At 62.9% G+C, this 26,090-nt stretch overlaps 1 protein-coding gene across 1 annotated transcript; it reads right to left on the reverse strand.

The window, feature by feature from the left end:
• Positions 1-9,110: 9,110 nt before the first annotated feature.
• PPRC1 (PPARG related coactivator 1) lies at positions 9,111-23,124 on the reverse strand. The gene is made up of 14 exons (XM_075423576.1): positions 22,984-23,124; positions 19,481-19,624; positions 19,190-19,345; positions 17,725-17,844; positions 14,633-17,360; positions 14,163-14,216; positions 13,709-13,769; positions 13,275-13,342; positions 12,334-13,132; positions 10,632-10,811; positions 10,396-10,459; positions 10,033-10,154; positions 9,742-9,893; positions 9,111-9,433 (listed from the first exon to the last, which is right to left on the reverse strand). The coding sequence occupies exons 1-14, from the start codon at positions 23,122-23,124 to the stop codon at positions 9,330-9,332; spliced, it is 4,893 nt and encodes a 1,630-aa protein (XP_075279691.1). The 3' UTR covers positions 9,111-9,329.
• Positions 23,125-26,090: the final 2,966 nt, after the last annotated feature.

Raw genomic sequence — 26,090 nt, forward strand, 5'->3', positions numbered from 1 at the left:
ATATGTATAATTTCAAGTGAAGTTCGGGTCCAGCCTTGTAATTGCCTTGCTCCATTTTGTGCCTTCCAGCAGGCTGAAGGAAACACTGCTGAAATAATGAGGGGGTGACTGGTGGTTTCAGACCGGATTTCAGTCCCTCTTACCTTACAGATATTTCGTTAATAGATGACTCTGAAGTGAATAGTCAAGCGGGAAGCACAGAGGTCTGAGGACTTAGTTACTAGTCAAAGCACCACAAGAGAGAGGGAGCAAGACAAAACTGAGCCCAGTTTGTGGCTCTGGGAGGGGCCACTGCTCCACCAAGCTCGCTCTCGCATGGAGATGTTTAGAGATGTTGACAGAGATGGGGATTAGGAGAACAGCTGTCCATAGCAGTAAGTGGTATTGGCTGCTGTCACCTCTCTCCCTGGTTGCTATCATCACTCCAGAGATCCTGTCCTGCTCTGACCTGTTCCTTTTATCCAGGCCATTAATAGCATTGCCTGCTCTGGAGTCTGCCTCCACCAGCATCCAGAGGACTCCGACTTACTCATTTTCCTCCAGTGGCAGCTACAGTTCACCACCAGATACATCCTGCAGGTCTCTTCACTCCCACGAGACTGTGGGTAGCACTCACTTTTGTGCGCTGATGAAAATGGACCAGAGCGGGGTCTAAGTGTCCAGTGGCCAGGCTTCAAAGCCTAGAAAAGCCCAAGCATAGTCTGAACTAGTTCCTCATGCGTTGTACCACGTGTTTCCTCAAATGTTATGACCTTTTGTTATACACATAATATGCATTTTTTTAACCAAGTACTTTGCCAGCATGCTAAGTGTAACCCCAGGTCTTAGAAGTTCTGACGCACAGACATTGCCCAGTCTGCACGTCTTCATCCCACAACACCGTAAATGTCCCACGTGCACTTCACTAGACCTTTGACCGACTATAGACCTCTTGCTTGTTAGCCGTATCAGGCCAGTTGCGTTGCGCCATCAGCCGTAGCCACTCTTGGGCTGCATGGCTAGAGCTGTTAAACTGGCGTTTTCTAAGCCTGTGCAGCATTGCTTTAGGGAACAAGTGGTATTTGGGAATCCCTTTGTCCCCAGGTACTTGGAGAAGAGCTTTTTTATTTAGGGACAAGTTCCAACTGTCTCTAGGTAACACAGAAAGTGTATTTTCTGCTGCTTCTCTACATACTCCCTGCCTCTAAATATAAGCTATTTAAAGATGCAGTTTCCAATACTCGCCAGTTGACTGGGGAACAGAGCTTGTACACAATATTGATATCATGCACAATTTCACAACCTTGTAACTCACCTGTTGACTAAGCCTTCTTAGCCACACTCAATTTACCTTGCTTAGTGTTTTCACATGGACTTGAGGGTCTCCCTTGAATTAAGCCAGGAGGTGTTAAATCCATTTGTCCTAGCAGCGTTATCTCCTAAGGCTCAGTTGTCACCTAACCAGAATCTTCTGAGGTTAAACTAGAAACACCACGGCCTTTATCTCCCTCATCCATTCCAGCTACAAGTTCTGCTCCTCCTAAGATTTTGCAACAGCCTGTGGCCACTGGTTTTGTAGGCTTCTCCCCAGGTTGTGCTGTTTGCTGTGGTCACATCAGGCAAGCCAGGATCTCAGCAAATTGGCAGTACGGTGAGCCAGAGGAAGGTGCACCCCAACACGCGCTGGGACGCTCGGTGGAGGCAGAGCGTGCTGCTGGGGTCGAAGCCGCAGAGATAAGCATGCATGGAAGCTGGCTGGGAGCACCCTGTCAGCAGAAGGCAAGCAGGAAGCTGTGAAGAACAGCTAGTAAAACACGTCATTGTAAGGACATAAAAGGGGATGACATGGATAAGATAGGTCCTGCGGAGGTGTGAGAAAGGATGGTAAAAAGGGCCCGGCAGAGGTATTCTCAGGGGTTGGCCACAGATGCACCAGATGCAGCCTTGAGTATAAACTGTGCTGTCTCTAAGGCTACAAGAAGAATAAAGAGCAGAAATTGTGCAATTATAGAGGCCTTCAGTTTCCCAGTGAATGCCAGGCGATAAACAGCACCGGAATAGCAGGGCTCAGGTATCCTCTTACAAGACAGAAAGCACATTTCCTTATCGATTCATTGTAACGTAAAACATAACATTATTCCAGACATGGTTTTAGTGAATGGTGAGCTTGCTCTATCAGGCAGGCAGCAGAGCTGCAGCGAGGAGCAGACTCCCTCCTCCGAGGAGAGGGCTGGGGGAAGAGGGCACACGAGCCAGCTGCAGCCAAAACCCAAAAGTGGGGTTTACTCTGTTTCGGTAAATGTGATTAGGGGAACACAGGGTGCGATGAGGTACTTACAGGGAGTGGTGAGATACTTAATGAAGCTGGAAGAGGGCAGGGGAAATTAGACTTGGAAGAGGCTGCCAGTTTCTTAGATTAAGGCACTGAATACAGAGGTAAAGATGACACACTATGAACCAGGAGAAACCGGTGCTGAAGGTGAAGATGGTTGGTAAGGAGATACAGGAGAGACTGCCCAAGCTGCATCAGAAATGAGCATGACCAGGCTGCAGGAAGGATATTAACCACACATCTTGGGAAGAAATTCAGGTTAGTAAATCATGGGTAATTTCAGAAGAGCCAAGTGCGAGCTCCTGAAATGCGGAGGGAGGGATTGCAAGCGCTGAGAGAAGTAGTTCCTCACAGAGAAAGAAGTAGGGGACCTTGACCTTGTCAAGGTATGGGGGAAGTAGGGTGAAGTAGAACAGCAGAAAGGGCAAACTTAAACACTTGGGGACCAGCAGTAAGGACATTTTCTATAAACTGATGAAATGGAGGCACAGAGGGAATAAAAAGACCTTACTGCACAGGATGAATGTGAAGCAGCAGCGTGATGCTTCTGTGAGAAGGGAATGGCACAATGCTAGGATGCATCAGACAAGTTATTTTTAGCAGACAGAAACATTATTGCCATTGCACAAGGCAGTGTGAGACTTTTTCCAGCATATCCTTGTAGCTCTGCATCCAGGAAGGATAAATTTCCACTGCACAGAGAAAAACTAGTTGGATACTGAGACAAACAAGCACCAGCTGACGAAGATCTAGAAGAGTTTGGCTTGTTCCGGCCAGACAGAGGCTGAGAGGGGACATATGTATTTCTGAACAACCACTGGAAGAAAATTGAAAATAAGAAAATGTTAAGAAAATCTTTAAGACACACAATAATGGCACAAAACGGTGAAGAAGTTTACATGGTGAACTGGAGAGTTTCTAGCCCTGCCTGAAGTTCTGAACCAGCCTTCCAAGAAGGGTAATGGGGCAGAGAAACCCAGATCATTTTAACTTACAGTTTTATGAAACTCCTTCCATAAATTTCTAAATGAAGGAGCCTTGGAGACGGGCCATTCAGCCTGGGACACAGCTCCTGGCTGGCCAAAGAGTCAGCAGAGCTAAGGTCTTTTGGAGGAGGTGCTAGTTCAACCCCAGGCTTCCTGGTTTCTGCTGGTCACTGTGAGGATGAAGAATAAACAAATTCCCCCCTAATTTGCTTCTAAAGGTGCTGAAGTTTCCCTTCTTCCGGAGCACGAAAGACAAGCTCTGGATCTCATGCATTGGTGCTCCCAGCATTACAGTCCAGAGGTCTGCTCACACATTAGGCTTAACGCTATTGCCAGATTAGGGTCAGGAGGGAATTTTCCTGGATTGACAGAAAAATGAAGGTTGCATTTTTTGTGTGGTTTGGGGTTTTTTTTGTTTAGTTTGAGTTTTTTTTGCGTTTCTCCAAGTTCACATCTATCTCCTAGATCCTATGTAATTTTATTCACAAATTCCCTGCCATCACCAGGCTGCGGACCTGGTGGTCCCTTAATCTCCCTGCTTGCTTCCTGTGGCGTGTTACAGCTGCAGCTTTTTTTCTGAAAGGAGTCAGGAATCACAGAATCACAGAATAGTCGGGGTTGGAAGGGATCTCTGGGGATCACCTAGTCCAACCCCCCCTGCCGAAGCAGGGTCACCTACAGCAGGCTGCACAGGACCTTGTCCAGGCGGGTCTTGAATATCTCCAGAGAAGGAGACTCCACGACCTCCCTGGGCAGCCTGGGCCAGGGCTCCATCACCCTCAGAGTGAAGTTCTTCCTCCTGTTCAGAGGGAACTTCCTCTGCTTCAGTTTGTGCCCATTGCTCCTTGTCCTGTCGCTGGGCACCACTGGAAAGAGTCTGGCCCCATCCTCCTGACACCCACCCTTGAGATATTTATAAGCATTTATAAGGTCCCCTCTCAGCCTTCTCTTCTGCAGGCTGAACAAGCCCAGCTCCCTCAGCCTTTCCTCATAGGAGAGATGCTCCAGTCTCCTCATCATCTTTGTAGCCCTAATAATCTTTTTGTAGGAAGCATTTGCCGCGCCTGGTTGGTGGCATGAGTGGAGCAGGTGTCCAGTTTAGAGGCACCTACAGAACATCCATGGCATCTTTACTCACAACTACAGGATGCTTGACTATGGGGTGACCCTGGAGGACTGCCCCAGTGCGAACGCAAGTACACACAGTGACTGCAAAAGCAGCTGTAAGAGGGAGCACGGGAATTAACCCAGGCTCTCAGCCGTACAAGCACAGCATTAAAGCACACACAACAACTGGCTGGCCTCCAGGGCTTGCTTGGAGGCAGGCAGGGATTTGGGACAAGCGATGTGTAAGAGAGCAGAGAAGGTGCAGGAGTGAGGGAGCCCCAAACCTGCAGGCTCTGCATGCTGTGGAGCATCTCTCCCAGCTCTCGGGGGCTCCTTTGAGCCCACATTTCCAGTGATCCCAGCACCAAAGTCCCCCGTCCCCTCTCTGCAGCCTGAAGCTGGGTACCCCTGTGAGGTTCCCAGCGCAGGGAGCCCAGGCTGGGGAGGCACAGCCACGACACAGCAGCAGCCTCTGCTTTGGGTCAGGACCTCTGAGCTCTTGGATGTATGGAGTCAGCCTGAATCTCGAGGGCTGGTGGTCCCAAGGAAGGAAATGGGTGCAAACGGCAAGGAGTATTGCATAGCCAGGTTCGTGCCTGGCATCTCTCCCCACGGGGGTCACAGTTGGTTTTCAGGATGAACACACTGAACATCTTAAGTTGGATCGTAAGTTTGAACATCCTAAGTGTGGAGAAGCACACCCACCTCACGGCAATGTGGGTGCTCAGCGCCTGGCAGCATCCAGCTCCAAGGTCCCAGAATCACCTTTTCTGAGGATAACGGGCACTGCTGTTACTGGGGAAATGTTGACCTCTGCGAAGCAATGGGGACAAGGGCTGTGCAGCCTCTGGCCCTGGGCAGAGGTGTGCAAGGAGTGCTGGTGTCAGACCGTCCTGCTGCCCCATGGCCTTTTGCACATGTGGTCCAAACCAGCTTATATATGGACGACAGGCCCCTCATCTTCCAGGCTTTACCCCTAGTGAAGCACCACTCTGGATGCCCTTCTAGTTGCTTTCTAGCTTGGAGATTACGTTCGGGACATACTAATGCAAGAGGGAATGAGAAGGGAAAGGGAGGAGGAAGGTGTGAAACCAGCTTCACTCCCTTGGAAGTTTGTTCCAGCAGAAGGGCGCAGACGGCAGGGCCTGGTGTAGAGAGAATTAGGGACAACCACAAGAGAGTGGAATCTGCAGCAGGAACAGCTTGAGATTGCCTTGAAGAGAAACAGGGTGAAAACCTCAGCTCTGCTCAGTGACCTCTCAGAAAATATCCCATGTAGTCCCTGGTCGTGGGCTGCTGCAGCTCAGCCACTCACGCAGGCAGGGAAGGATGTCGAAGGATGCTGCGACTTGTTGTAGGGGGAGAGTGGGCTGCCCTACACGCACCGTTTGCCTTGGGTGAAACGGATTTCCTTCCATGAGACTCTCCCCAGGAGCTGGGTCCCTACAAAGCCCCAGCTCTGCCCCTCGCCTCTGGTAGGGGAAAGCCCCAAGGGTACTGCTGGCACTAGACTCAGCCAAGGAGCTAGCTGCTTGTGCACACTCCCCTGGCTTGGTAGGATTTGCACGGGGCAAAGGCTGCGTATGAGCTGCACCCCAGCCTCTTCCAAAGGGCACCTGCGAGCCGAGGGTGGCTATTCTGGGCCAGCGACATGGCCACCGGCAGGCCTTACCTGTTGGTGTGCACAGAGGAGAGCCAAGGCATGGCTCTGCCTTGGGAGCTCAGGTCCAAACTCCCAAACGGGGCTGTCTGCAGCACAGCAGGATGGTCCAGCTGGCACAGGGGAGGCACGCAGAGCTGCCAGCTCTTGAGCCAGGGGCCATCCACGCATGCAAAAATTCTGACAGGAGCCAAAGGCAGGCACATCCCACCTGTGTTAGAGCTCAGGGGACGCACCCGTGCTGCCCTGCTACCAGCTACGCTCACCTCTGCGGCTGCAGGCATGCCTGCTGGCCACAGGGCTGAGCCACTGTGGTTGGAGCTTGGAGCCCAGGGATGGGCTCCAAGCACTGCTCCTCGCTGCTGTCCCCCGATCCTCTCCAGACAGCTCCCACCAGCACCCACAATTCTGCAGAGCTGGCTGTGCACCCGCTTCCTGCTCCGCTCTCCTGCCTCCCCTTTGCCACGGCGCCTTTGCCGCCAGCTGGGCGGCAGGAAAACACCTTTCTGCAGCTCTCACACCCTCCACAACAGACCTTAAATCAATAAGCCCAGAACACAGGGCCAGGTTATTGCTAACGGAAACCATTAAACTGTAACGCGGAGGGGTAAAGCTCTAACACTCAAAAGATTTATAGTGCACAACAGCAGGGTGTTAATTCTTTTGGCAACACAAACGCCTTCACACCCCCTGCCTTTCCTCACCCGCAGGAGCGAGGGGGGGGGACCATGCGTGGCCCCAGGAGCACAAGGACACAGCTGCGTTGGTGCTTTGGCCAGTGGCGCGCATGTTTGGGGCGACGCTGCAAGTGGCAGGGCTGCCCGAATGCCCACACCTCCACTCCACGGGGCAGCACATCCCCGCGGGGTTGTTCTGCCAGGGGACATCCCCAAGGACGCAAAGCACCAGGCCATGTCCAGCTCTGTCTTTCCCATGCCGTTCCCAGCGCCCACCTGCCGCCACAGCTGCAGCAGAGGTTCCAGGACAGGCTGTGAAGGAACTGAGACCAGCTACCAGCTACAGCAGCTGGAGAAGGCAACCCAGCTTTTGGGCTCACGAGCCTTTCTTCAGACCTGCACCAGCCTACGCCTGGCGGGTGTTTCTGCGGCTGGTTGAACCGGCGCTCTCCCCGCAACGCTCCTGCTTGGATCCACCAGTCCCCAGTGCTGCTGTGGCAGCTCACAGACCAGGGAGCTGCCTGTCGGCACCGACGTCTGCCCAGCGGGAGCAGGGCTGCGTGTGTGCTGCAGCAACAGGGGTCTGGATGGGGTCCTTCTCCCGCGTCCCCGCCAGGCACTGGCTTTCACCCCCTCCTGCCCAGCAGACATCTCTGGGAAGAGCTGCTTTACTGATTAACAGCCCCCTGCCCGCCTCCCCCCATCTCGCTCACACCTTTGCCTGCAGCTGCCTCCTTGGACCCTCCCTTGTGCAAAGTCCAGAGCCGGGCAGAAGACGACGGGGTGGGAGCTAGCCCCAGGGGTCACCTCGCTGGCAGCCCCACCGCACCCCAGATACCTGGGGTTCTGTGGAGGCCCTCCTGGGCCGAGCTACAGAGCAGCTCCAGTCATCCAGTATACACGCAGGAGCAGGACCAGAGGCATCCCCCTCCATCCAGGGAAGCACAGAGGGCACAAGTAGACTTGAGCCACCGTGCTAAATTCCTGCCCCACAAAATTACTGCACACCTCAAGCGCACCCCTAAAGGGCCCAAGACACCTGAGTACGATCCAGGTGGGAGCACCAGCATCAGCTTGGCTGAACCCCCCGCCCTGCATCGCACCCTGCATCCGCTGGACACCCCACCCTGGGTTTATTGCTGCTATTCCCCTCCCTGCTCTCCTAGTAGAGGAGTGGGTGCTGCTTCCATCAAGCAAGGGGTCTGAGGGGACTTTGACCAGCCCCGTCCCACCCCAGGCACTGGCAAAGAGCCTTGGAGGTTCCATGCTCTGCCCATCCCTTCCCTCCACGCTCCCCCAGCTCTGCAAACCCCAAAGGCAGCTGCAGGATCCCCCAACCCCAGGGTGTGCTGAGACGGGGCCCAACCGGGCACCGCTGCACCCTGCCCAAGCCTGTCCCAGTCCCAAAGCTGGGGTGCTCGATGACATCGCGGGGCTCCCAGCCAGCTCAGCCCCACTCCAGTGCTGGGGATCCCCGGGCTTCTCCCAGCCCAGGAGCAGCCCAAGGCAGGGCTTTTCTCCAGCTGACAGCAGAGGAGCGGGTGGCACGGCCCCAGCACTGCCAGCTCAGCGAGAGGTGCAGGGAAGGCGCTCGGGAGCAGGCAGCAGGGCCAGGCACGCTCCCTTGGGGGCTGCCTGGCATCGCCCTTCGCTTCTCCTCCACGAGCCGCAGTGCACAAGGGCTTGGACAGGCTTCCTGCAGCCCCTCGCCGTCCATCCGTCCTCTGCCACGCATCGCCCCGCTGAGCTGTGCTCACTGCAGATGCCTGTAAGACACCAACACCGCTCCTTCGGGGGACCCCCAGAGAGCAGGTGTCAGAGACCCCACTCCTGCCAGCGAGCCACCCCAAAACCGACGAGCGGGCTCAAAGAGGACAGGCAGGCGCCGCGGCTGCGCACGCTGCCCTCCGAGCGGGCAGACCCCTGCCCATGCTCCTGCCAAGGGGCTGAGCCCCCTGTACCCCATTCCACGGCGGGGAGCGTTGGCAGAGGAGGATCTCGCACTGCCGCTCTGTGGCCACCATGGGAGGTGCAGGTGGCCCCAAAACCCAGCCAGGTGTCTCAGGGCTGGGGGGCCGTGTCCCTGCTCCAGCAGAGCCCAAGAAACGGTCAGAGGGGTCTGCGCTGCCTGTCCTCAGAGGCGCATTCACCCCATGCTGCGCCATTTGGGGGCTGCCACATACCCCCCGGGGCAGCTCGGTGACCCCCGTCCTGCCCCACCTTCCCCAGACACCCCACTCCCACACCCAGTCCCCAACCTGTGCCATCTCTCATGGGGCCTGGCCCAAGCCCACAGTCCCCAGGGTCCTGCGGGGGCACAGCCCGAGCCCATGCAAAGGAGGAGACGAGGCAGCGCTGCTGTTTGGGCATCCACATTTATTACATGGCGGGGGCAAGCCTGGGGCTGCCACTCGCCTGGGCCCCTCCGGTCGAAGGCAAATGACCCGTCCTCCTTAAATACTGGTTATAAAACAAATTTCTTTTTTTCCTTTTCCTTTTTCTTAAAAACCCCATCTCTCTCTCCATACATTTTTTGTCTTTTGTATTTGAGTATAAAAGTGGGGGCGGGCGCTCCGCCTCGCCTGCCGCTACCTCCGCAGGCTGCGCTGCGCCTGCCGCAGCAGCGTGTCGAAGTCCAGGGAGTCGAACTTGCTCTTGACAGGGGCTGGGTCGAAATCCTCCCGGTTTGAGTCTGGAAGACATGGGGAGAGCCTGTGTTGCCATTCCTGCTGCAACTCTTTCCCATCCCGCTGCAACTCTTTCCCATCTCGCTTCACGTGCCAAGCTCCACGCCCAGAGCTGGGCTGATGGAGGAGTGGACCTGGCCTCCATCACAGCACTGGAGGGACGGGGAGCCCCTGCCCAGCCTGCCCTTGGGGCAGGACTATCCCTGGACGTGGCCCTGCCCAGCCAAGCCTGACTGACCCCACGGAAGGGGACTGCAAGGAGAGCAGATCCAGATTGCCCCCTCTCCCCAAGCCTGGGGGCTGCACAACTCACCCAAGTCGGCGTAGTTCCTCCTGCAGAACTGCCGGCGGCCGCCAAAGCACAGATCGAAGGGCTGCTCGTCTGGGCGCCGCAGCTTGTGCCCGCTCTCAATGGCGGCAAAGGCTTCCTCGGCATAGCGGTAGGTGACAAAGCCGTAGTTGTCTCTGGGGTCAGAAAAGGAGAAGGAAGGAGATCAGCAGAAGCGCAGTACGTTTGTCCCCTCTCGGTCTGCACCATCCCCTTAAGGAACGGGAAACAGGCCGTCCCTGGGAAGGGGCTGCCCCACGTCCCCGCAGCGCTTACCCCTCGGAGCGGAAGTGCAGGGTGCACTCCTCGATGTCCCCGAACACAGAGAAGCGGTGCCGCAGCTCTGACCGCGTCATCCTGCTGGGGATCTTGCCAATGAACACAACTCGCCGCTCCTCCTGCGGGCAGGGATGCACCGTTCCGCGAGACGGGAACAGAGGGAACTTGGCATTTCCAGGCCCTCCCGGTGAGCAGGACCCCTCACACAGCACGCCCTCCCTGCGTCGCCACCCATCACACCATGCCCTGGTCACAGCCTCCCAGAAATGCTGCCTGCCAGGCTGCGACCCCGTGGCTTTCTGAAGTGATGGAGGGGCTGGGGACCCCCAAATCCTCAGCCCCTGCTCCCCAGGCACTCACTATTGCACGTTCCTTCTGGAGGATCCTCTGCCTTTGGTAGTGGTCCTGTGCATCGTAACTGTATCTGGCAGGGCAGAAACCAGACACGTGAGCTATAGGGTGGTGGGGTACCAGCAGAGAGTGATCCCGGACACAAGGGAGATACTGAAGGAGTGGGTCCACCCCTGCCCGGGACACAGGAGGCCGGGAGATGGGTCTGGGGGGAACTCACATCCCTGCAGGATGGCGATGCTCACCTTCTCCGCCTGTTACTCCTCCTGCGGGGCGAGGGGGAGCGGGATCGGGACTGGCTGCAGGATGTGGACCTGGATGAGTAGGAGGACGTTGATGACGAGGATGAGGACCTGTCCCGGGACCTGCCACAAGACCCACAGCTGGAGCGGGAGGAGGAGCTGCGGGAACATCTTGAGCGGTACCTGGGGGATGGAGAGACACAGCTCAGTGCCGAGCCCTCCCCGTGCCCAGCACCTCGAGGCTCCAGAGAAGAAAAAGACCTTCACCCTCCCCAAGGTACACAGCACCCTGCTTGGACAGAGCCCATCCCCAGGTGAGCTGGGCTGTGGAAACCTCTGCCCAAGTTTGCCAGGGGCAGCAACGGCACCAGAGATGTTGCTGCACTTAGCTCCGAACAACGGAGTGAAAAGGGAGCAGACTGACACCAGGCACAGCCTCTGAAGAGCAAGCAACAGTCACGGGGAAACCGTGCAAGGACCCAGGCGGGGCTGGGGCTGCTGTGCTGACACCCACACGGTGCACAGAGGGATGCTGAGCCATCCCATCCGTGTAGCACTCCACAGCCGTGCGAATGGAGACCCTCTGTGCCTCCAGCCACGCCGAGGGCCGTCGCGTGCACTGGGACAGGGCTAGGCCTCCTGCTGCAAGAGCTTCTCTGGCAGGGCCAGGCAAAGCTTGGGGGCAGCAGGAATGAAACTGCTCTGGGATCAAGCGGTGCCGCCTCCAGCCAGCAACAGGGTCCCCCTCTAAACGGGCTGCCCGTGGGTGGTCCCCGCCACAGGCAAACCCAGGCTCCGCACGGGGCGTGCTGCCTGCTGCTGCCACATGTTCTCCTGGAGGACAGCAGGTCAGGATGGCACAGTCCGTGGGGACGTTTCCCAGCACAGCGCCAGCTGCATTTGCTGGAAGGCCAAGCCGGACAGGCCAAGTCTCTGAGCTGCACATCCCTGGGACGTGGCACTCTCTACGTGCGCCAGCCTGCACACCTTTTGGCCACCGATGGAGGGGCCTTGGCTGGACAAGCCCTTCATGTCCAGTGACCTGGGATGTCTCCAGAACTGGCTGCATGCCCACAGAAGGGCAGATGAGGGATCCCTCGCCTGCTCTGGTGCCGCCCGCTCCAGCTGGGACCGGCTGTGCACCGCTCAGATGCACAAGGACTCCAAAAAGAAATGCTCCCCGCAGAGACCAAGCCGCCCCACTCTCCTACGCACCCAGCTCCGAAATGAGCACAGGGAACCCCTGAGGCAGCCAAGCCAGACAGATTTTTATCTGCTTGCCTCCAGCAGCTCCCTGCTGCCATTGCGGCTCCTCGCGTTTCTACACCTAGGGCTGTACCAGCCCCACAGCACAAACACCAACACCTGCATTAACAGCCCAACGAACGCATCCAAAAGCCAAGGCGCAGCAAGGGACTCGTACCATGGTGCTCCAGGAGGGGCAGGGAAGCCAGGCTCAGAGGAGCCTTTGCAGGAGCACCTGCCTAGACACGGGGTTCGGCCAGGCACCCGCTGCCCTGGCAGGGTGTCACAGCAGCTCCCCCAGCCTCTGCTGCGCTTGCTCCCCTTCAAGGGGGCCACATGGACAAAAAGGTCGGGTACAGCCATCCACAGAGGCCCATGAAGAGGGGTATGGCACCCTTGCAAAAGACCGGCCACCAGGCAATCGCCCAAAGAGCAAGCAAACAGACACTCCACCGCTTACCTTCGCCACCGCTTGGGCGGTGGGGAGAACGACCGTGATCGGGATCGGGAGGACGAGGATGAAGATGACGATGAGGACTCGCTAGCCCCATCCGAACTGGAGCTGAAAGAGCGGCTGGCACGGCTCCTGCCAGCTCTCCAGCTGCTGGCAGTGGGGCTGGGCGAGTCCCGGGGTCTCTGGTAGCAGTGCAGGGACCTCTTGGCAGCAGCACGGCTGGGCTGGGCACTGGGAGTCTGCATCTCCTGGTCCCGGCACGGGGATGCGGCTGGAGACAGGAGCACGGAGGTGGGGGGGCTGCTGCACCCAGCGGTGGCCTTGTTGGGGACGCTAGTCCGATAATCCAGGGGGGCTTGGCAGGCCGTCCCCAGGGCCTCCTGGCTGGGGCCCACGGTGGTGGTGGGGGCTGGCGGGGTGGGCTTGGGCTGGTCCAGCGTCTGTTTCGTTAAGGAGGAGATGGGTTTGATAGTGATGTCCCGGTGGTGTTTGACGTTCCAGCGAGAGCCGCCCTCGGCAGGGGGCTGCGTGCCAGGGCTGCTGCTGCTCTCCAGCCGCGCTGCGCCCGGGATGCAGTAGTCGTGGTCTCCCGAGCAGACGTGGCTGGGGGCTGAGGGAGCAGGGGCCGGTGCCGGGCTCTTCCCCTGGAGCTTGGCTGGGGGCAGGGGCTTGGCTTTCGTCAGCTTGGCCATCTTCTGGGGCCCTTCCTGGGGCACGGACCCGGGCGACTTGGCCTTGGCCAGCAGCGAGACAGCAGGCAAAGGCTTCCAGAGCTGGTGGGGGGGTGTCGCTGGGGGGGTGAGGCCTGTGAGAGTACCGGAGGGCTTTCAAGAGCAGCCCCTCGCTGCCACCTGCCCTGCTGGGTCTCCCTCCCAGCCCACCTCCCCTCAAGCCCCATGACAGCCCCTGCCCGGGCACGGCGGGCTCCCTCGCACCCCGGGCATTACCTGCCACGTTGGCCAGCTCAGAGGCCTGCAGGCTGTCCAGGGGCTTCCTGTCCTGCTGGACCTCAGGCCTGACAAGGGGAAAGGAGCTTTGTCAAACGCAGCGGCCAAAGCCCAGCCCAGTCCCCACGCCTGGGGCGCCCGCCCGAGCAGCCCCCCTGCCTGGACATGGGGAACAGAGGATCCGAGAGCAGCAAGGATGGAGCTTGCACAGCCCAGCCATGCCCACCCCTGCTTCCCCCAATTTTTTCCCCTCGGTGCCAGCTCTGGCCCCCAGCCCAGCAATGAGCTCAGCTCCTCCTTGGCCGGTGGCTGCAGCCCGCGGCACAGTCTGGACCCCGCTAGAGCTGCGAGCAGCCCCAGGCCTGCTCTGAAGGCTGGGCTCAGCCCTCCGCCGGGCTCCACGCTGGGGCTCTGGCTGTGGTCTCGGCACTCACCCGGAGCTCCCTGCCAGGCATTTGTCCTCGGGGGGCTGCACAGGAGCCTCCTCCTTCTTGGCTGAAACGAGAGCAGAGCAGGCGTGAGAGTGGTGAGAGGCTGGGCAGGGGACGGACCCTGCGTACAGGGGACACAGAGCACCCCAGGCACAGAGAGAGGTTCCGCAGTGCCCCAACCCAGCTCCTTGCAGAGAGCTAGTCCAAGTCCCTTTTCCTTCCCAGGCTCTTCCCCACCCCCTCGGTCGCCTCAGGGACCCCTGGCCACTTTCACAGGCCAGGAAAGAGATGGGGGCAGGGACACCCCAGGACGAGGCACCCAGGCAGGGTAACATCAGCCCGCAGGCAGCAGCATCCCGTCCCCACCCCGGCTCCCACCCTGCCGCAGGGAGCACGGGCGGCTGGCGTGGTACAGGGGGAGCCCCGCCAGGGATGGCACCGCACACCGCAACCGCACCTTCGGACTTCTCAAACTGCTCCAGCAGGCTGGACAGGTCAGTGGCTTCAATCCCTGGGTCAGGGAGAAAGCACGGCAAGTCAGGTCAGTCAAAACCCTCCCGGCACCACAGGGATGCATCCCAGCCCCATCCTCCCCCTGTATCAGCCTCCCCGGGCGACGTGGCGGGCGCTGGGGAGGAGAAGCAGCAGCAGAGTCCACAGCAGCTCCACGTTTCCTGCAGCGGTGACAGGAGCACCCGGCTCTGCAGCCTCAGGAAGGACCAGTTTGGGCACAGCAAGCCCAGCCCAGCCACTGGAGGCAATGTCCTGGCAGGGAGCTGCGAAGCGAATGCAAGCCCACGGGCACAGCTTTGCCACCCTTGCCCCAGAAGTGTCAGGAACTGATCCCGCTACCCGGGGCTGCTGGCAGCACCGCAGCCTCACCGGCTGGCGACGCTCACCCCGGCACCCCGCAGCGCTCCCGCTCACCGATCTCGCTGATGAAGGCTTGCACGATGTCCTTGCTGCTGTCGCTGGGCTGCGCCGGGCTGAGGAGGGGCTGGTGCCTCCACGGCCGCGCGGCGGGTGCCTTGGTGGGCAGGCTGCTCTCTCGACCTGTTTTCGCTGGTGGTGCCGCAGCCTGGGAGTTGGATTTGCGGCTGGGTGGCTCCTGCCCAGCAGCTGCCTTAGGTTCCGGCAGGGCTTTCTCCACCGCCCCGCTGCCCGACCCTGCAGCCTCCTCGACGGGGTGGGTACCGGGGGACTCCTCAGCAGGGCCTGTGGCAGGGGACACCTCCGCAGGGCAATGGATGGCAGCTGGGGGGGCCTTTGGGAGCTGGGTGGGGGCTGCAGCCTGGGGCTCCTCCGGAGGCTGGGTGGGGGCAGCCTGGGGGGCCGCTGTGTGCTGGGCTGGAGCTGCAGGAGGGACCCTGCCGGGCTGGGCAGCGGCAGCCGACAGGGCTGCCGGGGGCTGGGCAGGGCCTGGGGCCGCAGGGGCCTTGGGGAGAGAGCTCTCCCCGGCCAGCCGTGCCTGCCTTCTGGGGTCCGACAGCCTGCCGGTCGCCGGCCTGGCTGGGCCACCTGCAGCCCCTGTCTCGCTGGCCGCGGGTGACTGGGCCAGGAAGGCTGGCGGCTCCGGGCAGCCGAGTGCCGGGGCGGTGGGAGCCTGCCCACGCAGCAGGGCCGTGCTGGGGGGGCCAGCACTCGGGAAGGCAGCACCACCCTGCAACCCCGCTCCGGGGTCCCCGTACGGCAGGGGAGGCACTGGAGGGGGTACGGGGATTCCTGGCCAGTAGGACGGCGGTGCCCACCCCACCGGGGCATAGGGGCTGCCGGGGCCAAACGGGGGTGGAGGTGGCACGGCCGGCGGGGGCCAGGCCACGGCCGGGAGGCCAGGCACCATGTGAAAAGCACCGGGGGAGCCAACACTGGGCGGCGGGGGCAAACCATGGCAGCCCACGGGCTGCGGGCTGAAGCAGGGCCAGGAAGGCACTGGTGGGTAAAGGGCGTAAGCACCGGCAGAGGCTGGTGGCACCCCGGCGACGGGGGGCACGTTCGGTGTGGCGAAAGGCATCGGTGTCGATGGGGGCGGTGGAGCCACGGCGGGTGCCGGCGCCGGAGCGGTGGAAGCTTTGCCAGCAGAAGGGACAGCAGTGGGGCTGGTGGCTTTCTCCGGGCTCTTCTGAGCGCCGGCCACCTCGGTGGCAGGGCACATGGGGGACACCAGGCAGGGGATCTCTGCCAGCTCTGTCGGGGGCTCGGGGACGCTGGGCCACTTGCTGGCTGCTTGCTTCTCGCCGTCCTTTCTGCCGCCCGGGCTGGGCTGGCGGTGCAGCATGCGGATGCGGTATTCCCGCAGGCTCAGGGCCTTGGGCTTGGCTTCCTTGGGCAGGGCCTCACTGGGCTCTGCCACCGGCACGCTCGGGGGGGGCTCCAGCCCCACACCTCGCTCCAGGAGAGGAGAGGCGACCTCTGGTACCCTGCTGCCCCGTCCGGCAGCTGCCTGCGCATCCCCCTCGCCTTCAGCCCGGTCTGCTGGGCCAGGACACATTGCTGCTGGCGGTTCCTCTGTGTTTGGCGCAGTCTTTGCCGGAGGCACCACAGCCTCAGCCTTCTCCGGGGCTACGCTCACCATTTCCGGCGCTGGCTCCTTCTGCAGCTCCCGCTGCGCTTTCTCAGGCAGGGAGGCCCCCGCTGTGCTCCGGGGCCTGCCCCGGGGCCGTAGTGCCTGCTCGGCACACAGCTCCATCTGCCCCTCCTTCCGGGCTCGCTCCAGCTGCCGTGCCAGGAAGTCCGAGACCTGGACGGAGGGACGTGCTGCCCGCCGCCGGCTGATGGGCAGCTGGGCCGGGGGCTGCCCGGAGCCGGCCGAGCGGAGCCGGTGGGCCACGCAGTCCCTGCCTGGCCTGGCCTGCTCGCTTTGGTCCTCCTCTGCTTTCTTTTTCCGACTCTTCCTTGCTCTCTCACGGCCACGTCCCTTCACGGTGTCCTCACGTCTGCCGCTTGTTGGTGCCTCTGCGTTGTGCTGGGAGCTGCTGTCACGGCTCCAGGCTCTGGGTGCTGCTGTCTCCGGCAGGGACGTGCTCTCCAGGCTAGTGCAGGAGGGCTCCTTCTCAGGTGGTTTCTCCTCCTTCTCCTCCTCCATCCCATTTTCCCGGTCTGGAGCTCCTGGCAGGTCCTCTCGATCCTTTGGCACTGACTCCCCCGTACCGTCCTCTGCTCCCAGGATCTGCGGCTCCAGGTCAGGGAACCTGGGAGCCAGTGGCTGTAGGACCACGGGAATCTCCACACTCTCCCCCTCACCTGGCACAATTTCGAGCAAGACAGGACCACTCAGGAGCTCCTTGGCCACGGGCTCGGTCTCAGGGTCCAGGCACACCGTGAAGGTGGGCAGACAGTAGGGGTGCATGGACTTCACCAGCTCGCTCAGGGACACGTCCCCCGTGTTGATGATGCAGGGGTCTTCGCGCTCCTCTAGCGCTGCCCGAGCCCCACTCACACAAAACTCTGCAGCCTCCATGCTGCTGTCTAGCTCTGGGCTCAAGGCAGCCTCCTCCTCCTCCTCTTCCCCGTCGCTGCGCTGCGGCAGGAGCTGCTCTCGGGCCCGGTGCCGGCCCAGCATCCTCTCCACCCTCGGTGTGCTGCAGACTTGCTTCTTCGGCAGTGCCGGGTCCTCGATGCCGTGAGCAGCACGGTCCCAAGCCAGGTCTGCGTCAGTCTGGGAAGGGGAACCAGAGTGAGCATCAGCTCCTGGGCTTTCACAGCCCACCCAGGCACAGCCAACTGTGGGCCTGCTTCATCTCTGCAGCAAAGCCCCCGGGCAGATGAAAAGCTGGAACACATTTGACCCTCCCAGTAAGATACAACAGAGCTGGAAACCAGACATCCCTATGTGGGCATCCACAGCAACCCCTGTTGCGCAGCACCCACCAGCCAGGGCAGCCCCAGCTCCCACTGCCGCCAGGGCCCTGCAAAGGCATCCCTTCGGGGAGAGGCAAGGGCAGGGTGGCAGCAGCAGGGACACAGTCACCCCAGCACCGCCCCGACACAGCTCCTTCAGCTTCGCCTGCTCAGCTACTCACCTTCCCAACCACAGAGATGCTGCTGCTGCTGCCGGTCAGAGGCCGGAGAGCCTTGGGCTGCTCCAGGGCAGGGCTCTCACCCTCCAGCGACGGCCGGGATAAGCTGAGAAACTTCTGGAACTGGAGAGGAGACGGACAGAGCGTGAGGTAGCAGCAGGTCTCTGCTGTCGGAGGGGACAGGCTACCCCTGGCCCCACAGCAGCCACGCATGCCACCCTGCAGAGCCCAGGAGCACGCTCAGCCCCATTTCACCCACAGTGCGTGCAGCCCTGGGTGGCCATGCCGGGGGGGGACACACCGCTTCCCGCAGCCTCCAGCACATCTCCGGCTCCACACCGAGACCCGAGGTGAAGACACAGCACCCCCAGCCCACACAGGAGGCCCAGGGGTGCCCAGGGCGGGCTCAGCCCTTCTCTCACGTTACTGGTCAAAGGGACCATCCCAGGGCACTGGGGACCAAGGTCCCACCACCACAGAGCACCCCTGTGCCCGGGACCCGGCAGGAAGGGACTCAGCAGAGCCCTGCCTGAGCATTTGCTGATGACACCAAACTGGGAGGAGTGGTAGATACACCAGAAGGCTGTGCTGCCATTCAGCAAGACCTGGACAGGCTGGAAAGTTGGGCAGAGAGAAACCTGATGAATTTCAACAAGGGCAAGGGCAGGGTCCTGCACCTGGGGAGGAACAACCCCATGCACCAGTACAGGCTTGGGGTGGACCTGCTGGAGAGCAGCTCTGCAGAGAGGGACCTGGGTGTCCTGGTGGACGACAGGTTAACCATGAGCCAGCAGTGTGCCCTGGATGCCAAGAAGGCCAATGGCATTCTCAGGTGCATTAGGACGAGTGTGGCCAGCAGGTCGAGGGAGGTTCTCCTTCCCCTCTACTCTGCCCTAGTGAGGCCCCATCTGGAGTACTGTGTCCAGTTCTGGGCTCCCCAGTTCAAGAAAGATGAGGAGCTACTGGAGAGAGTCCAGCGGAGGGCTACGAGGATGATGAGGGGACTGGAGCATCTCTCCTACGAGGAAAGGCTGAGGGAGGTGGGCTTGTTCAGCCTGAAGAAGAGAAGGCTGAGAGGGGACCTTATAAATGCTTACAAATATCTCAAGGGTGGGTGTCAGGAGGATGGGGCCAGACTCTTTTCAGTGATGCCCAGTGACAGGACAAGGGGCAATGGGCACAAACTGAAGCAGAGGAAGTTCCATCTGAACAGGAGGAAGAACTTCTTCACTCTGAGGGTGATGGAGCCCTGGAACAGGCTGCCCAGGGAGGTTGTGGAGTCTCCTTCTCTGGGGATATTCAAGACTCGCCTGGACAAGGTCCTGTGCAGCCTGCTGTAGGTGACCCTGCTTCGGCAGGGGGGTTGGACTAGATGACCCACCGAGGTCCCTTCCAACCTCTACTATTCTGTGATTCTGTGATCTGCCCACCCGTTTTGGGGTCGGGCTGGCTCTGCACCGCAACTCACCGAGGGATTCTCCCGCTCCCGAGGCGAGGTCAGCAGCTCCGCGTCCATGATGGTGTCGAAGGGGGACAGCGTCTCGTCGTCCGTGCTGTCCAGGATCTCAGTGATGGCAGTCAGCAGGGACAGCTCATTCTGCGCATCCAGGCAGGCCTTGCTCTGCTGCAAGGGCAGGGACAGGCTCAGGGGGTGGTGGGCCACGGCACCTGGCCATGGGGGACGCTGCCACCACCCCACCCATGCCACAGCCAGAGCCAGCCCAGCCACCACCTCCCGCACCCACGTGTGGGCTCCCACCTCACTCAGAGAGAGGTCCTCGATGATGGAAATCACAGAGGAGTCGAGATAGTTCTGCATCGTCCCCAGGATCTCTTCGGCCTCCAAGATGGTCTCTGCATCAAGCGACGTTAAGTTCAGGTCATCTTCCTCGAAGGAGAAGCACTGTTGAGGAACACGAGGAGCCAGGTAAGCACGTTGCAAACACCACCACCGGCGCCGATCTCCTCCGCAGCACATGTGGGCTTCCAGCAGCGGCCAAGCCCAGTGCTGCAGCCCCGGCACCCCCAAACATGCAGGGGGACACGGCTGTGCTGGTGTCCAGGTCGGGAGGCGGCACAGGGGACCTTCCTGTCTCGCTTTTCAGGAGAGGTTCTGGCCAGTCCACCCCCCCGCACAAAGCCCCATGCCGCCTTCAGCCCAAGACCCCTCTGACTACCAGGGACACCTCCACACTGAAAACTCCCGCCCACAGCTGCGGGACTGGCAAAGAGAACTCGACAAACCCCCAGCAGTTCTCCCAGGCTCTGCCCAACAGCAGACATTGCTGGTGCCGGACGGGGAGGGGAGAGGCAGGCTCCCCCCACCCCACCGACTGTCACGCGCTCCTCCGGCTCTGGCTGTCCGGGCTTCAGATAAGCCCTGAAACATTACGAAATTCATAACAAAAGCGCCGGAGTCAGCAGCAGGGATGCAGCCGGCTGCCGCTGCCAGGGCCCTACCCCAACACCTCTGCTGCAGGCTGCAGGAGGGCACAGGGCTGTGCGCGCAGTCCAGGACCAAACCGGCCTTCTTGCTGTTCCTCCTTCAAACCGCCAGCCCCACGTCCTCTCCCGTCCCCCAGCCCGCTCCAGGGGTGTTCGGCTAACGCCGGATAACTCTGGGAAGCTCTTTGCAGCACGGTGCCACGCAGCCCAGCGCTGTCGGGCGGGCAGGCAGAGCCAGGAAAGCGAGATGGCAGGCGAGGGCAGGGGCTGCAGCCCCCGGCCGAGCAGAGCCTCCAGACCCGCTGCCCCTGCCAGGTGTGGGGCGGCAGCGCAGGTGTGTCGCCGGCACGAGACGGGGCACGAATTCCTGTTTGCAGACGGGCTTAGACAGCGATAATGCAGGCAGGGATGATAAGGGCACCAAGGACGGGGCCCTGGGAGAGCACACCTTCCTCCTGAGGCAGGCGGCGAGCTGCCCTCCCCCTGGAGCAGCACGGGGAGAATCCGGCCGGACCGTGGGGGATGCGCGGCTGGTGCAGCTCACCCGTGTTTCACGCAGGTACCGCAGCTTGCACAAGCCTGAGCCCATGCAGGACAAAATCCCCCCCCCCCTAGACAAGATCTGCCTGTGCCTTGAAATCCTCTTCTGGCAGGGCGGATGCTGTACCAGAGGGAGAGCAGGCGTTTCGCTAAATAGGCATTTCCTAAAATCCAGCAGCACCAAAGCCACGTGCCCAAACCCTCGGTCCCGGGGCTCTTCAGAGACTCGTCCCCATCAGAGAGCGCAGGCACCTCTGGCCGCGGCACAGCCAGGAGCCCCGTGTGACCCTGCAGCACGGGCACCCCAGGACCAGGAGTCACAGCCAGGACCCCCACGGCAATGCCCCGCACCCATCCACCCCAATCCGGTGGGCACGGCAGCCCCGTGGAGCAGGAGCCTGCAGCCGTCTGGGGCTCGCCAGCCCAGGCCACCTGCTTCCAGGGCTCTCCACCTGGAAGCGGAGCACACCGGTGACACCAGGATGCCGCTCTGCCCCGCCGTGCAGATCCGGCTGCAGAGCAGCTTCACCGCTCAGCATCTCCAGTCCTGTCTCTCAGCCAGCGCTGGCTGCCGGTCAGCGCCCCGTCAGAGTCTACAGCACAGCCTGGCTGCGATTCCCGGCCAATCCTCCTGGAGATACTGGGAGGAGCAGGGAAGCACATCCAAGCTCGCACAGCCAAGCGCCGGCACGCAGCCCCGAGCCGGCGGTGATGGCCAGAGGAGCCACCGCGAGGGATCTCGTGGAGCATCAGCAGCTGAGGGACGAGGAGGCCGGCTCACCCCTGCCTGCTGGCGGCACCGGGGTCTGGCACAGGGGTCCGGGGGATGCCCAGCCCTGCCCCCCTTGCCACAGGGCTGGCTCTCCCCAAAGGCCAGAGGTTTCCAGCTGTGCCCAGCGCTGGACGTTTGGCGGGAGGGACGTAAAACCCTCCCAGTCAAAGGGCCTCTTCGCAGCCGCAGCCCGGGAGGGCGGGCGGGCGATGGCCCCAAGCCCTCCTCGACTCCTTTGACTCAGCGCCTCGCAAGCAGGAGTCCCACAGCCGTGAGTCACGGCGAGGGAGCCTGCCTTCCCCGGGGACTCCCTTTGATCCACCTGGGGCCGGGCGCCTCCTTCAGCCCCCGCCACTCGTGGGGGTACCGACCAGCCTGGCCTGCTCCGGCAGCCCCGTCCCCGAGCTCCGGGGGACACCCTCCCTGCCCGCAGCAAGGACGCAGCCGCCGGTCACGGGGACATCCAAGGACAGGCACTGCCGGGGAGAAGGGAGGACACCCGCAGCCCCCGGGCGAGCTGAGCTGACAGCGTGGGGTGGAGATGGCCCGAGCGCGGTCACCCCACCGGGGCCAGGGACGCCGCGCTCGCTGCTGACGTACCCAAGAGACGCAGCCGAGGCCTCGGCGAGGCGTGACACGTGTGCCCAGCGTGCTGTGCCCCGAGCAGAGCGTCCCTCCGGCCGGCTGCTAGGGCAGCGCCCGCCGGGCCGGAGGTGCCAGGGTGCGCCCGGGAAGCCCGGGGGCTCCGGCCAGGATGCTCCGCGGATTCCTCAGCTGCTTTCGGGAAGCGTCGGGCAGGAACGCACCTCCCGTCCCCAAAGGCAGAGCGCTCCCTCCGTATCAGGGGAGGGCGAGGAGGGCTCCGCGTCCTCCGCCCGGGCCTGGGGGGGTCCCCCGCACCACCCCGGGCAAACCCCGGCCAGGCGGGAGCACCCTGGGAGGGGGAGAAGCGGGGGGCTCCCCGAAATCCCGCTCAGGACACAGCGCGGGTGCCCCCCGACCCGCAGCCCCGGCCGGACAGCGACGCGCCCGCACCCGGCCCGGCCCCGGTGACACAGGCGGTGACGCTGGGGAGCGGCGGCAGCACCGCGCCCCGGAGCGGGAGACGCCTCCCCCGGGGTAAAGCCCCCGGTGCGGCTCGGGGGAGCCCCCCCGCCCCGGAGCACCCCGCGTCCCCCACCGGGAGCCACCGGCGGGTGTCGGGGTCCTAAACCGGCCGCCCCCCGCCCCGCAGGCGGCGGAGGAACCGCGGGGGGGACACGCACGAGACACGGGGACACCCGGCCCCCGGGGCTGGGTGTCACCTCCCGCGGCGGGCACCGAGACCCCCGCCTCGCCGGGTGCCCGGGCCGTGCCGAATCGCCCCCTCCCCGCCCCGCGCGGGGCCCCCCTCCCGCCGCCGGGCCCGCTCCCGACACACGTGGTGCCGCCGCTGCCGCCGCCGCGGGAGCCGCCCCGGCCTCCACGTGTCACGGCCCGGCCCGCCGCGCCCCGCCACCGCCTACCTGCAGGGGGCTACCGGCGAGGGGGGGCGGCTCGCGCGGGGCTCCGCCGCCCGCCGGCCCTCGCGGAGCAGCCCCGGGCCCGGCGCCACCGACAGCGGCTCCGGCCACGGCAAGCACCGCTCCGCCCCGCGGCGCCGCCATCTTGGCGCCTCCGCTCCCAGCGCGGCCGCCGCCGGGCGCGGCACGTGACCGCCGCCCGCCTCGCACTACAGCTCCCGGCGGCCACCGCGCCGCCCGCCCCCGCCCCCGCCCCCCCCGCGCGGGGCAGGCCGGGAGCGCGCACCCCTTCGCCGCCGGCGGCGCGGAGAGCGGCGGCCGCCGGCCGCGCGCCGCCCCCTCCCCCCACCCCTCGGCGGAGGGGCGGGCGGCCATCTTGAGAGCGGGCAGGCCCTCGGGCTTCGCCGCCATCTTAGCGGCGGGCAAAGGCGAGGCGGGTCGGCCCCGCCCTGCGGCGCGCAGTGGGCGGGGCGCAGCGGGCGTCACTGGCGGGAAGCGCCCAGCCGGGGCGGGACGGCCGCGCGTTTTCCCGCGGCGCCGGCGGGCCCCGCCCCGCTGCCGGCTCTGCCGCACACGTGGGCGCGGCGGCGGCCCCTGCGCCCCCCCCCCATCCCGGGAAGCGGGGACAGAGCTGCCGCGGGAGCTGGGGCCGCCGGCCCGCCGCCGTGGGCCCGCCCCGCCGGTGGTGCTTCGCGGAGCCAAACCTCGCGTGGGGCCGGTGGGGGGGGAGGGGAAGGCGGCGGGGGCACGGCCGGTGCCGGGTACCAACCTGCGTCGGGGCTTGCGCGGCTCCCCGGAGCTGGCGCAGAGGGAGCACCTGGGGGACGCAAGGGCTGGGAGGAAACCCAGCCCGGCTCGTTTGGCACCGCCGCGGCCCGGCTCCCCGGGATGGGCAGGGGGTGCTGGCCTGCGCGGCCCGTGGCCTGGCTCAGTGCTGGTACCCGCTCTCCGGCCGGCCCGGAGCTCCCCCGGCTCCCGCCGCCTCCCGGGGCTCTGCCTCCGGCCCCCAGACTGCCTGCGGGGTGCAGGGATGAGCTCGCCACGGCACAAGGCAGCGCGGGCATGCTGGCAGGAGCGCTGGGATGGTTGTCCCGACCGCTCCATCGGTCCCTGGGGTCACGGATCTGCCCGGGCCGGATTCCCTCGGGGATCCGCAGGGCCCAGCTGCTTTCCTCAGCCTCGCGTGCCTGGTCACCGAGCCGGGGCACGCCTGACATGCGGGGCCTCGTCCCGCTGCTCCACTTCCTTCCACCCCTGCCATGAGGGACTTCCATCTGCGATCGCTCATCCCACTTCACCTCCTGCCTCGCAGGGGCTGCTCCTCCCTAGCAACAGGCTTTCGCCTCCTCCTCCTCCAACAAGCCCGCAGCAGCTCCCGAGCGTCCCACTGGCACCCTTGTCTGGCCAAAACGCCGGCCGAGCAGCGGCCAGGCGGCTGGGTCCTCCCCTAGGGCCACGGACCCATGCGTGAGCACGTGTTGGTAAGGGGGGATGTGAGCACGCCCCGGGGCGCGGGAGGCTGTGCTGGGTGTGAGAACAGGCTCCTCGGGCCAGCGCTTGCCCCTGGCGCTGCAGAGGAACCAGGGAAGCCGGGGAAGGGCTCCGGCCTCTAGCTGCCACCCAGGCGTGGCTGCCCCTCTGAAAGACACTTTGCTGCTCCTGAGCTCAACGTGTCTGAAGCAAGGAACAAGTCTCCTCGGAAAAGCCCGAACCTCTCCACTGGTCCGAGGAGAAGCTGGCCATCACCCGGCACCCAGGGACCTGCTGAGCTGACTTTCCTCAGCCGTGCAGGGACGTGCAGCAATGTCGCCCTGGGAGCCCTGCAGCTTTCCTCCTCCTGCTCCAAACCCTCCTCTCCCTCTGGGGCACATCCAGGGCGTGCAGTGACCTGACTAATCACTCCGTCCCGCAGGGACTGGCAGCGTTGTGAGGCCAATCCCACACAGCGAGCCCAGCCTGAGGCGAGACCTGCACGTGGGACCGCATCCCCTGCACACGGGGTCCCCGGGGTGCGACTAGAGGAAAACCCAGGTGCAGGTCCCTCCTTTCCCCCCGCACGACCCACGGCGGGATGCTCTGCTGGCACAGGGGCAGCGCCGGGCTCTCCTGCTGGTTTACCAGGAAAAACAAACAACAGGCAGAAAGCCAAGCGTGTGTGCTGCGTACCAGCTCGGCAGCTCCCCTCCCTCCACGGGCGGTGATGGTGGCCCCGGCCAGGCACAGCCCATGGTGACGCTGCCCAACAGCTTCCCCGGGGCTAATGGGGACAGACTGCAAAGCGGAGCTCGAACCCACGCGACGCTTAGCGGACCCTCTGTGAAAAGGAACGCGAATCCCACCCGGGCAGGAGCAGGTGGGCTGGTGTCGGCCCTTCAGCGGGGAGAGGGGGCCCGGGCTCCCCCGGGCAGTTTGCTCTGCTTGGGCTGCTGCTTCGGCCCCAGGGTCACGTCTTTGGAGGGCGGCAGGGGGACAGCGCCTGCCCCACAGATCACAGAATGCTTTGGGTGGGAAGGGACCTTCAGAGGTCATCCAGCCCAACCCCCTGCAGCGAGCAGGGACATCTTCAGCCAGACCAGGCTGCTCCAGAGCCCCCATCCAACCTGGCCTGGAGTGTTTCCAGGGATGGGGCCTCCACTGCCTCTCTGGGCAACCTGTTCCTGTGTTTCACCACCCTCATGGTTAAAAATTTCTTCCTTCTATCTAGTCTAAATCTACCCTCTCTTAGTTTAAAGCCGTTGCTCCTTCTATCGCAACAAGCCCTGCTGAAAATATTTTCCCCATCTTTCCTACAGGCCCCTTCAGGTACTGAAAGGCTGCTCTAAGGTCTCCCCGCAGCCCTCTCTCCTCCAGCCTGAACAGCCCCAACTCTCTCAGCCTTTCCTCACAGGAGAGGTGCTCCAGCCCTCGGATCATGGCTGGGGCCTCCTCTGGCCCCGCTCCAACAGTGCTGGGGGCTCCAGAGCTGGGCGCAGGACTCCGGGGGGGTCTCAGTAGAGCGGAGCAGAGGGGCAGAACCCCCCTCCCCGCCCTGCTGCCCACCCCCCAGCTCCCCCTCGGCCGGGCTGCGCTCCCTCCCCCCGGCCCCCAGCCCGCACCGGTGCCGGGGCGGG

The sequence above is a fragment of the Opisthocomus hoazin genome, chromosome 6 (assembly GCF_030867145.1).
Source record: "Opisthocomus hoazin isolate bOpiHoa1 chromosome 6, bOpiHoa1.hap1, whole genome shotgun sequence".
Lineage (NCBI taxonomy): Eukaryota > Metazoa > Chordata > Aves > Opisthocomiformes > Opisthocomidae > Opisthocomus > Opisthocomus hoazin.